This window comes from Lepidochelys kempii, chromosome 7 (genome assembly GCF_965140285.1).
Source record: "Lepidochelys kempii isolate rLepKem1 chromosome 7, rLepKem1.hap1, whole genome shotgun sequence".
NCBI classification, from domain to species: Eukaryota; Metazoa; Chordata; order Testudines; family Cheloniidae; genus Lepidochelys; species Lepidochelys kempii.
Genome location: NC_136386.1, coordinates 5,716,598 through 5,732,112, shown reverse-complemented (window position 1 = coordinate 5,732,112; position 15,515 = coordinate 5,716,598). Strand labels below are relative to the sequence as shown.

Here is a 15,515-nt window from a genome sequence, read left to right as displayed (position 1 = left end):
TTACTTTGTGGATGTCCATATTAATCTAATATGTATTGAAACTGGATGACTGCGATATTTTCTGCCATATTGAAATATCCTGTCAAAAATGTAGCCATTTGTCCTCCTTTGCAGAGCCCCTGAATTAGGGAACCATGGCTATTCCTAACTCAAATGGATCTGTTTTAAAGGGGAACAACAACATTTGGTCTAGTTTTATAGTTCAACTACTTCAACAACAACAAAAAGTCACCCATCTTTTCCCTGGTAAGTTCATTTACAACAATACCCGCTATGAAAGATGAACATAAATGGTACCCTGGCCTTTCCCTAATAAGGAGAATAACTCAGAGCGGATCCAAAGTGTTAGTCTCTTCAACTTGGAAAGTAACTATGAATTGCCTTGAGCAATTTCAATTAAACAATGCTTCAATCTCACTAAGTTGCCTTTTGATACATACTTATAATTGTTGAAAATTAACAATAAAAAACAAACACTCCAATACTGAGCAGATATAAATTATATATAAACACTTTGATATAAATTAATTCTAATATTTCCTCTACTTTTTCTGATCCATTTATAAATTACTACCAACCAAGACTACCACTGCTTGTTAGCCACTGAAATGTGGTGACTTCCCATTTGTACACTTTCTATTCACCGATGATGTTGCTATCTGTAAAGATAAAGCTAGCTATACAATATAAAGTTATGTCTGCCTCAAAATTGACACTCCTTGAAAAGTGTTATAGCAGGGCTCAGTGAATTTTCAGATTCATAACCAGACCACTTGTTGCAAAGTCCTTCCCTTGCCACAGAACTATGTTGCAGAATTTAAAACTTTAAATTTTTTAAAAAAGATATCTAGCCTCATGGTTCGGAAAATAACCTTATATGAATACAAACTGATTCAGGTTCTGTTTCTGTACATGTAACAATAGCTCTGAGGTGTCAACAGGACGACATATTTCAGTGCGCTGATTGCTGTGAAACCTAGAGATGACAATATAAGTATCATCACCGTTAATATCATTGTTCACTGCTCATCGTTTGATCACAAAGTTCTAGCTAACGAGTTTGACCCACAATCTCAAACCACCTATCACACCCTACCCAGGGGCTTGATCATGCATGCTCGCTGAAGTCAATGGCAAAACTCCCTAGGACTTCTATGGTGCAGGACCAGGCCTCAAAACCCCATATATCCCTTACTCAACTGCCAGACCTCCCGTTTCCCCACTGACAACTTCTCTTATGTAATTTACAGATTATCAGTACAAAAAACTGTGGCATAATGAAAACGGAGTCTGAGCAACAGCAAATAAATTGCATTTGACATAAAAAAACAAACATGGCTACAGTATTGACTGAATTATTCATTTTTCATGTTTGACTCATTGTAAACTTCCATTTTTTATTTTAACAGAAGTTGGCATAGTATTTTTGATCTGCCATTCCAGAGTGCCACAGAAGTTAGTCCAACAAACGCTCCCAGCACCTACCATTCAAAATTGTTCAAACACTGAGTTTTTAAAATGTCACAATACTTAGCACAGACTCTACAAAATCAAAGTATAAGTATTATTATTAAAGCCATTAAAAAAATAACACATTTCTTAATATAAATGTAGCTGGTGAAAGGTACCTGATACACAAAAATGAAGTTCTTTCTATTCCCAGAAAAAGGCATACCCAACAGGTTAGCAGTCCAAGTCTTCCTACACAATGCTCTGCTTCAACTCTGTTTTGGTAGGATTATAATCAAGGGCTGAGAGGACAGTTCGTTATCTATAGTGTCAGCTGAAGCTATCCTCAAGAATACAAATGGGTAACAAAGTACTTTTATAACGTGGGTCTTTCCCATTAGGAAACATATTAAGACTTATAGCTCATTTCACACATACCAAACAGAATTCGAATTAGATATTTCTGATTTGTAACTCGGAGATAGTTATCCAGAATTTTCATTGACAATCCATTATGCCATACGGTCCTGTTGTACAATACTGCTGCAACCATTAAATACTTTTTTGGGGGGGGAATGGGAGAGGGAAACTGGTGGGGGGGCACATGATTCACACAATTCAGCTACCAGGATAACTTTAGATTTAAAAGCCTTCCAGCAGAGGGAAATATTTTGACTGCAATAAAACTCCCTGGCCCTTGTACGTTCATTTCTGCTGTTCTACACTAGAGAGTGAACTCACTTTACCAGGTTTTAGTATATGTTGTAGAAATCTTGCAACATATAAATATTAATTTGCTGCACCCGTTCCTTGTGCTGTCCCCTACCCCACTGCAAAAGCACTGAGAAACAGCAAAGAGGGCTTCGTACATACTGGCACCTTCCATAGTAGCTATAGCTCGTCTTCCATTCAAAAAGGAAGTATGATTTTTAGCATCTTGCAAATAAAGAGAACATTTGGACAACTAGAAGAAAAGGTGATGATTATGAATCAAATATATCTATGCTTTGGGGATGATAAAACTTTCCCCATATGTAGTCATTATAGATTTTAGGTTCTAAACTACAATTCTCCAGACTCCTTCACACACACTTCCACTGATACACTGTGCTGCCCTCAATCCTCTGATTCTTTGCCTAAAACCTACCACTCCCATCTTCATTATTTCTTCCTTATCCCAAGTGTATCTTTGTTCCTATTAACCTATGACAAACACACCAAAATGAGAGATTGTATACTGAGCTGTTACACTTTGGTTTAGGTACTATACCAAAAACCATACATTTGAGCATTTCAGGAGCTGGGTTGTGTTCTGAGTTTGGCTGCATGGTAACTTGTTAAGTGATAAATCTCAGATCTGGCCCAAGCCTGCACTTTGGCCATTACCGCCACAGGCATGTGTGTACAGAGGAGACAAATAGAAATCACTATGTGCATCTTCTTTCCTAGGTGCATTACAATGAAAGAAATAGCTTTCAAAATCATTTTTGAAGATGGCAATTTTAGGATAACTTTTGATTGAGATGACATTTTTCTGCATTGTTTACATGTTTGATGATGATATAAATTGTTGCAGGAACACTATATTTCAATACCGTTCTCCTTTGCCTGAGCTTTTATTGTTGTTTAAGAATACAGCAGAAGCCACTGAAAAGGCAACATTTGCCAAGGATTATTGGTTATTCTAAGTATAAGGAAAATCTGTGCTAATTTCCAATACCACTTTGTGGGAACTGCTAGCTAATGGTGACTTTTTTGATGATCACGTGTATGAAAGAGAATTTAAGCACTTATCGCTCTTGCTCCTTATAGGGTTTGAGGTACTCAGTGTCCTCGATTCCCACAGAGGCACTAGATATCTTGCAAGATCAGGCTGATATTATTATGGTGCCCCCAGAACATGCTGAGTGTTACCCAAACAGAAAGGAAGACACAGTCCTCGCTTACAATCTAACATGACATTCTCTTTGTAGCACCACAATCATCTCCTCTGCAATAATTGTAACGTCGTAATCAAATCCTGGGTTTCAAATAAGAAAAACAGGGATGGAGAGAATGAAAGTGAACACTGTAGATAACCTTATAAGTATCATCTCTGAACACAAGATTTTTCAAACTGTTTAACAGAAACACTTATGATTTTTAAAGCATCATAACTCACCTTTACAGTCCACCTGTAACTGTTTTATTATATCCAAAAGACTCACAGGCCCTTGAAACACTTTGTATGATGTCTGAATCTTAATATTCTGTTAACATAAAATGAGATATGCAGAGGAAATTTTCCTAATAAAATATTAAATGTGACTTGCAAAAGCTGTTTTTAAGACTGTTGTGCCTTTTTGCTCAGGTAGTTTATTTCAATGTAATAAAAATATACAAAAATTATTTGCAAACAAGGGCCTATCTGGCACCTTTGACATGATTTAACAAAACAAAAATAATCTCAACCCAGCAGCTCCACCAAAAAGCCCTCAAAAGAATTTGAAACCAACTCATCTCAACACTCAACTAAATAAAACTTAACTTTTTGCTTGGGCTTCCTAATCAGAACCATATCATCCAGTTTTAACTCCAACCTGCTAATATTGTCCCAGTCTCGTTTGGATTGAGCTTCAGAGTCTGGACTATGGGTATGTTTACACTGCAATTAAAAACCCGCAGCTGGCCTTCGCCAGCTGACTTGGGCTCAGAGGGCTTGGGCGGCTGCGGGGGTCTAACTGCAGTGTACACATACACCAGTTGGATCAGGTGACATAAAAGTGTCCTAAGCACACTGAAAGCACTGCAACTAATACCCTTTAACTCACCCTCCTAGCAGCCCCATATGTACAGAAAGTCCTATTGAACTTCACATGACAGCACCTTTAGGGAAGTGCAACTGCCTCAACCACCTTCTAGGAATGCTCTTCAAAGCACCAAATAGTGCCACCCAAGGCAGCACCATCCACTTCCACTGAAGTATACAGGTGATTCAGCAACACCTGACGGGGAACAGTACTGCAAGCTGCTGATAGAAAGACAGGACACCCATCAGAAAGGACACCCATCTACCAGTGGTACCAATGCAGTTCTCTTATATCCATGTCTGTACCCTGATTGACAAGGAGATCTGAAGCAACTAGGTATTCTAGAGTTGTTTTGCCACAACCTTCTCTATATTATTAAACAGAAATACAAGATTCAATATTGGACAACAGTTAGCCGTATTGTGAGTGTTGACTTCTTGAGCAAATGTGACATCATAACTTCTTCATGGGCTTGTCTTCACTAGAAAATTAGGTAGCTTTAGAATAACCTTGTGGAATCATGTTAACTAGCATGGTGTTAAACATGACTTTGAAGTGGATACAGATAGCAACAAGTTGTGTTTAACATCTTGTCAGCTGGCAATGATTAAACCTATAGCACCAGTAGAGTTTAATCACAGACAGCTGACATGATATTAAACAAAACTTGTCCCTGTCTACGCTAATTGCAAAGTCATATTAGTGGATATGATTCCTCAGGACTGTGTTTTAATTTTCTAGTGAAGACAAGGTCTAAATAAAAATGGCATCCAGTCCTTCCCAAGGGAGGAGTTAATCTCCACTCGTAAGGACTTGGTACTTTTCCACTGGTATTACCAGACTGGAAGAACATAGATTCAGTGGACAAGTTGTGACATGAGTATTCCCAGCACTATGTCAGTGAGCGTTATTGGCTTAAACTCAATCCAATAAGACCTAACATTTGTCCCTCTCAGATCTGACTCTACTGCCACCAAGCAGACAGCTGAATCTACTCAATTTTGTCCACAAAGTAATCAGAAATTTCCTCATGATAGTAGGGACTCTAATCAGTCACTGAGTTCAATCATAGACTCATAGAATATCAGGGTTGGAAGGGACCTCAGGAGGTCATCTAGTCCAACCCCCTGCTCAAAGCAGGGCCAATCCCCAACTAAATTGGCCATTATCTTTGAAAACTCGTGGTGATCGAGGGAGGTCCCGGATGACTGGAAAAAGGCTAATGTAGTGCCCATATCTAAAAAAGGGAAGGAGGAGGATCCAGGGAACTATAGGCCAGTCAGCCTCAACTCAGTCCCTGGAAAAATCATGGAGCAGGTCCTCAAGGAATCAATTCTGAAGCACTTAAAGGAGAGGAAAGTGATCAGGAACAGTCAGCATGGATTCACCAAGGGCAAGTCATGCCTGACTAATTTAATTGCCTTCTATGACGAGATAACTGGTTCTGTGGATGTGGGGAAAGTGGTGGACGTGTTGTTCCTTGACTTTAGCAAAGCTTTTGACACTGTCTCCCACAGTATTTTGCCAGCAAGTTAAAGAAGTATGGGCTGGATGAATGCACTATAAGGTGGATGGAAAGCTGGCTAGATCATCGGGCTCAACGGGTAGTGATCAATGGCTCCATCTCTAGTTGGCAGCCTGTATCAAGTGGAGTGCCCCAAGGAACGGTCCTCGGGCCAGTTTTGTTCAATATTTTCATTAATGAACTGGAGGATGGTGTGGATTGCACCCTCAGCAAGTTTGCAGATGACACTAAACTGGGAGGAGAGGTAAATACGCTGGAGGGTAGGGATAGGATACAGAGGGACCTAGAGAAATTAGAGGACTGGGCCAAAAGAAATCTGATGAGGTTCAACAAGGATAAGTGCAGAGACCTGCACTTAGGACAGAAGAATCCAATGCACTGCTACAGACTAGGGACCGAACAGCTAGGCAGCAGTTCTGCAGAAAAGGACCTACGGGTTACAGTGGATGAGAAGCTGGATATGAGTCAACAGTGTGCCCTTGTTGCCAAGAAGGCCAATGGCATTTTCGGATGTATAAGTAGGGGCACTGCCAGCAGATCGAGGGACGTGATCGTTCCCCTCTATTCAACATTGGTGAGGCCTCATTTGGAGTTCTGTGTCCAGTTTTGGGCCCCACACTACAAGAAGGATGTGGAAAAATTGGAAAGAGTCCAGCGGAGGGCAACAAAAATTATATGGGGACTGGAACACATGACTTATGAGGAGAGGTTGAGGGAACTGGGATTGTTTAGTCTGTGGAAGAGAAGAATGAGGGGGATTTGATAGCTGCTTTCAACTACCTGAAAGGGGGTTCCAAAGAGGATGGATCTAGACTGTTCTCAGTGGTAGCAGATGATAGAACGAGGACTAATGGTCTCAAGTTGCAGTTGGGGAGGTTTAGGTTGGATATTAGGAAAAACTTTTTCACTAGGAGGGTGGTGAAACTCTGGAATGTGTTACCTAGGGAGGTGGTGGAATCTCCTTCCTTAGAAGTTTTTAAGGTCAGGCTTGACATAACCATGGTTGGGATGATTTAATTGGGGATTGGTCCTGCTTTCAGCAGGGGATTGGACAAGATGACCTCCTGAGGTCCCTTCCAACCCTGATATTCTATGATTCTATGATATCATCCCAGCCAGGGCTTTGTCAAGCCTCACCTTAATTTTTTTTGCCTTAGATCCCTAAATGGCCCCCTCAAGGATTGAACTCACAACCCTGGGTTTAGCAGGCCAATGCTCAAACCACTGAGCTATGCCTCCCCCCACCCCCAGTCAGTTAGAAACAAATCCACTGACAGACTTTGTGGATGCTATAATGGAGACAAAGAACTTCTTCTTCAACCATGGCATAAGAATTCAAAAATTCTTTCCAAGACATCCTATTCAGCCCAAGACTTCGACCACAAATGCTGTCTTCCCTTACACTTCTTTTGTTGCAGGTCATCTGTTAACCACTGTGAACCACTGAAAAAGGCACCTAGGGAGCACCCTATCAACAGAATGTGGAGAGAACGCCTAAAACGGTTCTTTTTCCATGTATGTTTTTTCTCTTCAAAATATCAAGCGTGTCAAGCCTGGTCTTCTCTCTTTTTCTCTGGTGGAGTTCTGGGGGAAGGGGAGCCTCACATGTATAATGTGTGTGCACATGCATTTATTGAAAGAACAGGGTGAAAGTATGGCACCTAATGTGTTCATCAGACATCAAAGTTAAAGTAGACATTAAAATTATTTGCTGGTGTCTGTTTTTTGTTAAACTGTCTAACCAAAATGTCTTTTCTCTCGCAATTACTCTGCCTTCGATCTTGTGATGTCATAATTCCATTAGCTCTTTTGTCACCACAGAGCATTCCAGGGTAGGCAAGACTTGAACGTATGTAATAACCAAACAGAATTTTCTCCCCTAACCACTTTGGAAGGGTTTTATACATTGAGGAATGTTAGTGCACATGTAAGCACTATATGGATGCCAATGGCAGATATCTTTAACAACTCCCCACCCACCATAGTGCTCGTATTGGTAATTACTACAATTAAATTAAAAACACTACAATAACTAAAGTTCTGTCTAAAATGAAATCAGCAAAAAGATACTCGTAAGTTTACCACTATCAGTTTCCCTATTACATGTATGTTCTTTGCCATTGCTATTTTTGTTAAAAAAAAAAAAAAAATTGTAAAATTTCAAAATGGACAGTGGATATGGAGGAGGTGGTCTGACTAACTTCCAGGCCGGTCACTGCTGCTGCTTAGAACTTTGCTGAACAGCAGCAGAGTGAAGTCAACCTAATTCTTGTCGGTTTCACTGCTGCTAAAGGGGTTCTAAACAGCAACAGTTTGCACCTTGCTGCAGCTTGTCAAAATCAGGAGCAGCAGCACTAGAGCTGTCTGCAGACTTGGAAAGACAACGCTATTTTGGTTTACGCTTGGCTCCATTTAGAAGATTCTCTTTACAACCAGACATGCTAGAAACGTAACATTTTTCTCAACAAAAGCTTTAGTTTATGAAGAAGTTGATGACATTCTCCTGGGAAAGCTTCTTGTTTGCCACAGATGACTAGATTTTCCAAGCCTTGTTTACTACAACTTTAATTTATTTTTTGGAATCATTGACGTCAAATGAAAATGTAATGCATACTACAGACATGTTAGCTCCCTGCCCTCCTGTATGACAAATAAGAACCATACTATGTGTTTGATGAATTAGGTCCCCTCCTTGCATGGATACACAATTTATATCCGCTTTATATCAGCAGATATCTGCGGAGCTGCAGGGCTCTAGCGACAATGAGTGAAACCAGCAGTGCCAGGGCTAATGACCGGGCCAAGGACCACAGTGGCAAAAGCAGCAGCATGTCAGGCCCCTGCTCTGGTGTGGCTGTACCACCCCCAGCCCTGCCCGCTGGGGCAGGCACCAGGCTTACTGGCAGCTATCCCTTGTCATGCAAGTGCGTGCAAGCAGCTTGCACGCTCCCGGACAGGAGTCCCTTCCACGCAGCCCCTGCCCGCTGGCACACACGGCCTCTGTCCCTGGCAACCGGGCCTGGATGGGAAGCAGAAGGAGAGGGACTAGTTGCTTCTCACGCCAGCTGCTCCGGGTTGCTGCTCTGTGCAACATGGCGGCTGCCTGAGATTGAGCCTAGCTGGGGAGGTGGTGGTGGGCTGCCCCCTGCCCAGGCCCGGCTACCGGAGATAGGGGCCAAATGAGCCAGAGTTCCCTCTCTCCCGCAGCATGTTTCTGGCTCATTTGGCCACTGTCCCTGGCAGCTGAGCCCAGGGAGGCCCACCTCACCAGCTAGGCTCTCAAAGGCAGCTGCTGCGCTGCAGAGAGTCAGCGAGCCGGAGTAGCCAGCTTCAACTGTGTGAGAAATGCTTCCGTCCCGCTCCCCAGCCAGGCCCGGCTGCCAGGGAGAGTGGCCAAACATGCTTGGGGGGGCGGCGGGGGCGCACATTAGGAAAAAAAGATAGACTCCCCCACTCGCAGGTAACTCTGGTGGGGCAGGGAGAGGTCAGAGGTCCTGTCCTGGTCACAGGGTTGGGGAGGGATCGCTGGGCAGAGAAGACGCGTGGGGGCAGTCACGTGTCCTTCCCTTTAGATTGTGCCCCCACCCAGTATGGGGAGGCACGAGTCATCTATGATAAGAAGGATGAATATGAATGTTACCCTACACTGAGATTTCAAGTTCATATTGGGAAGGTAGATGAAAAGGATTAGGCTTTATGCATCATCGTGTCTGAAGGGTACCTAGTGAATACAATGCAATATGTTGTGGTTATGTCCCATGGCAAGAATCTGGTTTGCAGGGGAATTGAGTCCCTGGTTGGTTCATGGACAGTAGGTGATAAGATGTTGGGTGGATGAACTGGAGCACAGTCTGTCATATAAACCATGTAGATAAAAATAATTGTACTGAATTATTTCCAGCAAAATCTTACATGTAAAATATTGAATGTAGTGAAAAGATTTCAGTACACAGAATACTTTAAAATACAACTCTATGAGCTAAATGGTGTCTAGTCTTCACTCCCACCAGACAAAGATCTCCCAATCCAAAAGTCTGTTTGAGATCTTGGGCTCACACTCCATATCAGCTGCTGGAGTCCATGCAGTGCTTCAAAGCTCAGCATGGAAGGATACAGATCTTAAAAAGCAACAATAGACTGGGTCCACTGAGATTCTATCTTTGGTATATGTCCTTGAGGATCTGAGAACAAATGATTGTATATAGTGTGTCAACTGAAGAGAAAGGAATGGCAGCATGGACTGAGAGACAAGTAGATATCAACTGAGAGAAACGATGGTCTAGTGGTTAGGGTGCTAACCTGGGACTTACAAGTCTCAAATTCAATTCCCAGGTCTGTCAGAAACTTCCTGTGTGACCTTGGACAAGTCACTTAGGCCCAGATCCTCAAAGGTACTTAGGGGATTAAGTGCCTAAATACCATTGAGGATCTGTGCCTCAGATAATAGCACTGCCTTACCTTCTAGGAGTGCTGTGAGAATAAATATTAGAAAGATTGTCAGGCACTCAGATACTCTGGTAATGGATGGGGGGGAGGCATAGAAATACAACAGATAAGACAGAATATGGGTTTTTGGTGCAGAGGTCCAATGTTTCTAGGAGCCCAGGCACATATCAAAAGTTTCCCTGTTCAAATTTTCTAGCATGCAAAGTTTTCTCTGGCCAAAAGGTTTAGTTATAAAGTTTTCTACGTCCGCTTTGGATGATTAAATGGACATGCTAGCATTTGTTGTTGCCCATCAACTTTACAAACACTAAAGCATTAATAAAAGTATATTTTTTTCTTTTTGTTTTATTCTGAAAAGAGAGGTTCCCTCTGAACCAGGTAATATGTATTATAATCCCATCAAAAACAGGCTTAAAATTTGAATGGATTGCCAAGATAGAGGGCTGAAAATAAACAGACCTTTTAGAATCTTGACAGAACGTTGTTTTTCGCTTTAATTCTAATAGTATGTTATGAGTTTCCTTCAAATTTAGGCCCCAATCCTGCAAGTTGTTCATGAGTTTGAAGTCAATTGGCTCCATGCAGTCTCAGGGGGAAAGTTGCATGACTGAGTTTTTAGTGAAAGAGGAATCTCATTTCATCCTGACTGTTAACCTTCAAAATACAGAAACCTTAGAGGTTTGCATTTTAATACTGAAGGTAGGAAAAAAGAGGTTTGAAAATCAGCCTTAACTGATGGAGCCAGGGTTCCATTAGTTAAGGTTGCAAAGGTTTTTGATGTTTCTGTAATATTTTGCACAAACACTTAGTATAGCAGGCACAAATAATACTATTTAAGCACCTATGAAACTATCAGACCTGTGTTGAAGGAATGAACTTATAAAACATACATATACTGGGACAATGGCAGAAAGATCCCAGTGTTTTTGAGTCACATAATATGCACCCCACTGTAACTCCTATAAGGGCTGCTGCTTATTGATCTTGAACCAGTCTTTGGCAGCAAAATTCTCATAAAATTTCCAGTTGTTGCTTATAGCAGGTCGACAATACCAGCCATAGCAAGGCTCCGAGCCCTACTGTAGTCTGGCTGTAAGCTACCACTGACATTTTCAACTGTCATATAAACTACTCAAAACAGGTCCAATTGAGTCAATGTTTAACACACCCATGGCTCATATATGCTACACTTCCCAATGATAATACCACCAATGGAGCTCAACCAATGTTAGCAACATTAGAAAATTCTGAGGCCATTTCCTTGGTGTAAACAGTGTCTTTGAATTGAGACAATAAATCAAACATGAAAACCAGACTTATTACTGTTTTTTCATCTCCAGTTACAAAATTACTGACAATGTATATGCTTCACCAACTTTTGTCTACACCCGTAAACAGTATTTCTATTTGTCACGTTCAGACTGTTTATCCTTGTTCTACTGCTTGCTGTCTGTATGCCACTCCCACTGTGTATTAACAGTGTCCTACGTAATAAACATGAGGCACTGACTTGCCTGGAAAAAAAGTAGATCAGTGCTCTAGTACTAAAATAGAACTGATCACCTCAATTTAAAAAAAAACAACAACAAAAAACAGAGGATACTGTCGAATGGTCTATGGGTGCTGCTCCCAAAGATATCATGACCCGCTAGAGACTATTTAGGGCCAAAGATCATCCATCATGCTAACCAACTAAAAACCTGGTCTGAATAATGTAAGTCAACCAGATTTATCATGATGCCTTTGGTTAAGAGTCCATTTAAAAACTTAAGACCTCCACTGAGGAACCTTAGGTACAAAACAGTGGTCTTCAAGATCTGGTGAGTTTTCTCCATATGCATGTTCTAACAACATAATTACAAGCAGGGGAACCTCTTCATGCACATTTCTTATTAACAAATCATGCTCACCTTCTCTACAGAGTCGCATTGCTTCTCGATTTTTCCCATACTCCTTGAAACTTTCTTCCAATGCTGTTCCTTAAAAAACAAAACCCAAAGAACACCCACACGTTAGGCATCACTCTACACAGGGCTTACAGAGCGGTGGTGAGGCAGTCACCCACCAGGATACTTGCCAAAACACTGTGGGTGATCCTACACTGATATACAGGTGAGACTGGCACATACCGCTCCCTACCATAAAAACCAGCATAGCTATGAGAAGTTTCAGAGTCGCAGCCGTGTGAGTCTGTATCCGCAAAAAAAACCCAGGAGGACTTGTGGCACCTTAGAGACTAACCAATTTATTAGAGCATGAGCTTTCGTGGGTACAGCCCACTTCATCGGATGCATTGAATGGAACTTATAGGTATGAGGTACAGACAACCACTGGTCCAGCCAAGATCCTAGAGGGAAGCTGCAGGATCCCAGGGCTCACACAGTTCCCCCAACAGTGTACCTATAAAGGGTGATGCCCCACCTGAGGCTCACACAGACCTCCTCTATCAGACTATGCAGAATACCGGGGGGGCGGGGGGGAAGGAGCGGCCCCTAGGAATTACTTACACCTCCAACTGGTGCACCCGAGATCGCACGGGCCCAAGGTGCCCACCGGTATGTGCCTCTCCCGCACACCCACCAGCGCTCCCAAGATCCCAGGGATGGGGGAGGGGGAGTTTCCCGTCCCCGGGCTCACACAGACCCTCTAACCAGCGCACCCAGGATCCATCCCGGAGACAGGGGTGTTGCAGGAAACACACATTCCCCCCCCCCCCGCAGCGTGCCCACCATCCCGGAGAGGAGGGTCCCGGCCCCGGGGCTCGCACAGATTTCCCCCAGCGGCGCGGCGCCTCCGAGGCTCCCGGGGCTCGGGCTCCCGGAGCGGTGCCCGGCTCGGGTGGCCCCTGGCCCGGGCGCTCCCGACCTCCCCGGGGAACGTGGGGGGCGCTCTGCTCACCATCGTTTCCGTGAAGTTTAGCAGCATCGACCCAGTGGCTCCAGGGCTGCCCCAGCATCGCCTCCGGGCTGGGCAGGGACCTGCGCTCTCCGACGGTCGCCATTGCCGCTGTGGTGGCGGAGGGGCCGGGGCCGCTCTCGCCGCCGCCGCCGCCTCCTCCTCCGCCGTGCCGGGGCCGCCGCCGCCGCTGCCTGGCCGCCGCCGCCGCTCTGCGCTGTTCCCCTCTGACGTCACCCGCGGCCCGCGCCGACATTCTTTCCGCTGCTACAATGTAACGAGAAAAGTCAGCAGGCTCTTAAGGTGGCGCCGCTCCTTAAGGAGGCTCCGAGGTGTTACCAGCCCACAACCAGCAGGGCAGCGGGCCGCGGCCGCTATGGGCACTGACAGCGCAGAGCCAGCCTCTTCCTTGGGTTCGGGTCCCCCTTAACTTCCTACAAGCACCTAGGGGGACCCTGCAGAATCTCACCTCTGCAGTGTTCTAGGATCCTACCTCATTACCAGGGATGTATAAGTGGCGTAGGAGATCCGGGATGGTCCCTTCCCCAGTCGCTTTTAGGTCTGGTCTTACACTGGTGGCAATAAACGCAGCTGTTCTCCTCCCACAGCCCTACAATTCCTAATCAAGACGCTGCTTTGCAAAAAGGAATGGAGGTGAAGCTCCTACAGAAACAAAGTCCACATCACCTACCCCTCCCCTCCCAAAGAAGTGAATTCTGAGAGGCAGCCTCATGGGAGGAGGTATGTGGCTGAAGAGAGGATAGAGTAGCGTCTTCATCAGCTACAAGTTTCTCATTTTAGAAATAAGTGTAACCAACATCTCCCCCTGCACAAATTGTGGTCCGATTAACATCGGTCATTTCTGCCCAGCTGCTCGTCCAGCAGCGCTCACCAGACTTCCTTAAACAGGGCGCCTCCCTCCCCACCTTAAAGTCTTCACGTCACGCCCAGGAATAGAGGCTGTATAGGAAACAAGCAGGAAACTAACCCCATGTATGTAACTCATCTTCACCCCACCTTATACATACTCCTTTCACCAGGGTCACCCAACAATCTTTCCTTAAAAGGTGCCATTTAATCTCCAATACATTTCGCATTATGTTTTTCCAGCTAGGTAGATTTACTTGTGTGAATGTCCCTTCGCCCAGACTATGATTCTTCACGACTTTACATCTGTCCATAACACACAGGAAGACACAGGCTGCCAACTTTCTACGCTCTGGGTTATTTGGGGTTAAAAGAAAGCAGCAACAGCAAGAAAAATAGTGTTCTCTTCATTTAATGAGAAAGATTTAAAGCTAAAATGATGACTAGCAAGACAAAATTATTCTAAAGAATCCTTAACTGCTTCAAGCTATGTCAGCAGCTCCACTGACCAACTGCCCAGTGACACACTGAAATTGAAGGGGCAAAACCCAGAAAAAGCTGAACTTTTAAAATAATCCTAAAAAATAACTACGAATGTATAAAACGGACTGTATTTATTCGATTGATATCGTTTTGCTTTTTACATTCCACTCAGACTACACAATTACAATAGTTTGAACAGATCAATGTCACTTTTGTTTTTACTCAGTTTTATTTCCCAGTTATTCACGCACCAATTATTGGTTGTTCACAAAACTGCTGAGCCCTGGTTTTTGATTCACAGATGTTACTGCCCAACATTTCATTTGTAATATCTTCGTTTTTTGCCTAAGCTAATAGATAATGCCGAGGGGTCTTTAATTAAGTGATCTCACTTGGGTGGTCAAGCAATTAAAAAAATTAATCATGATTAATTGCACTGTTGATCATAGAATACAATTTATTTAAATATTTTTGGATGTTTTCTACTTTTTCAGATATATTGATTTTAATTAAAACACAGAATACAAAGAGTACAGGGCTCACTTTATATTTATTTTTATTACAGATATTTTCACTGTAAAAAACAAAAGAAATCGTATTTTTCAATTCCCAAGTACTGTAGAGCAATCTCTTTATCATGAAAGTTTAACTTACAAATGTAGAATTATGTACAAAAAATAACTGCATTCAAAAATAAAACAATGTGAAACTTTAGAGCCTACAGTCCACTCAGTCCTACTTCAGGCAATCACTCAGACAAACAAACTCGGCTACAATTTGCAGGAGATAATGCTGCCCTCTTCTAGTTTACAATGTCACGTGAATGTGAGAACAGGCACATGGCACTGTTGTAACCGGCATTGCAAGAAATTTACGTGCCAGATTAAGGAACATATGAATCTTTAGTGCATCTTCAACCACCATTCCCAAGGACATATGTCGATGCTGATTACAGGTTCTGCTCGATAACGATTCAGAATAGTGTGGACCAATGCATGTTAATTTTCATCGTCTGAGTCAGATGCCACCAGCAGAAGGCTGATTTTCTTTTTCGATGGTTT

The 15,515-nt window shown here is 43.1% G+C and overlaps 1 protein-coding gene across 5 annotated transcripts in view; it reads right to left on the bottom strand.

Annotated features, from left to right (window-relative positions):
• Positions 1-15,515, bottom strand: part of ATXN7 (ataxin 7) — a 127,485-nt gene that overhangs the window by 75,906 nt on the left and 36,064 nt on the right. For all 5 annotated transcript variants that reach the window (XM_073350988.2, XM_073350990.2, XM_073350986.2 and 2 more), the window contains exons 3-4: positions 13,108-13,371; positions 12,120-12,188 (exon numbers count right to left, since the gene is read on the bottom strand). In XM_073350988.2, the coding sequence (XP_073207089.1) occupies positions 12,120-12,188; positions 13,108-13,360 (322 nt within the window). In that variant the 5' untranslated portion in view covers positions 13,361-13,371. The remainder of the gene's footprint in view (positions 1-12,119; positions 12,189-13,107; positions 13,372-15,515) is intronic.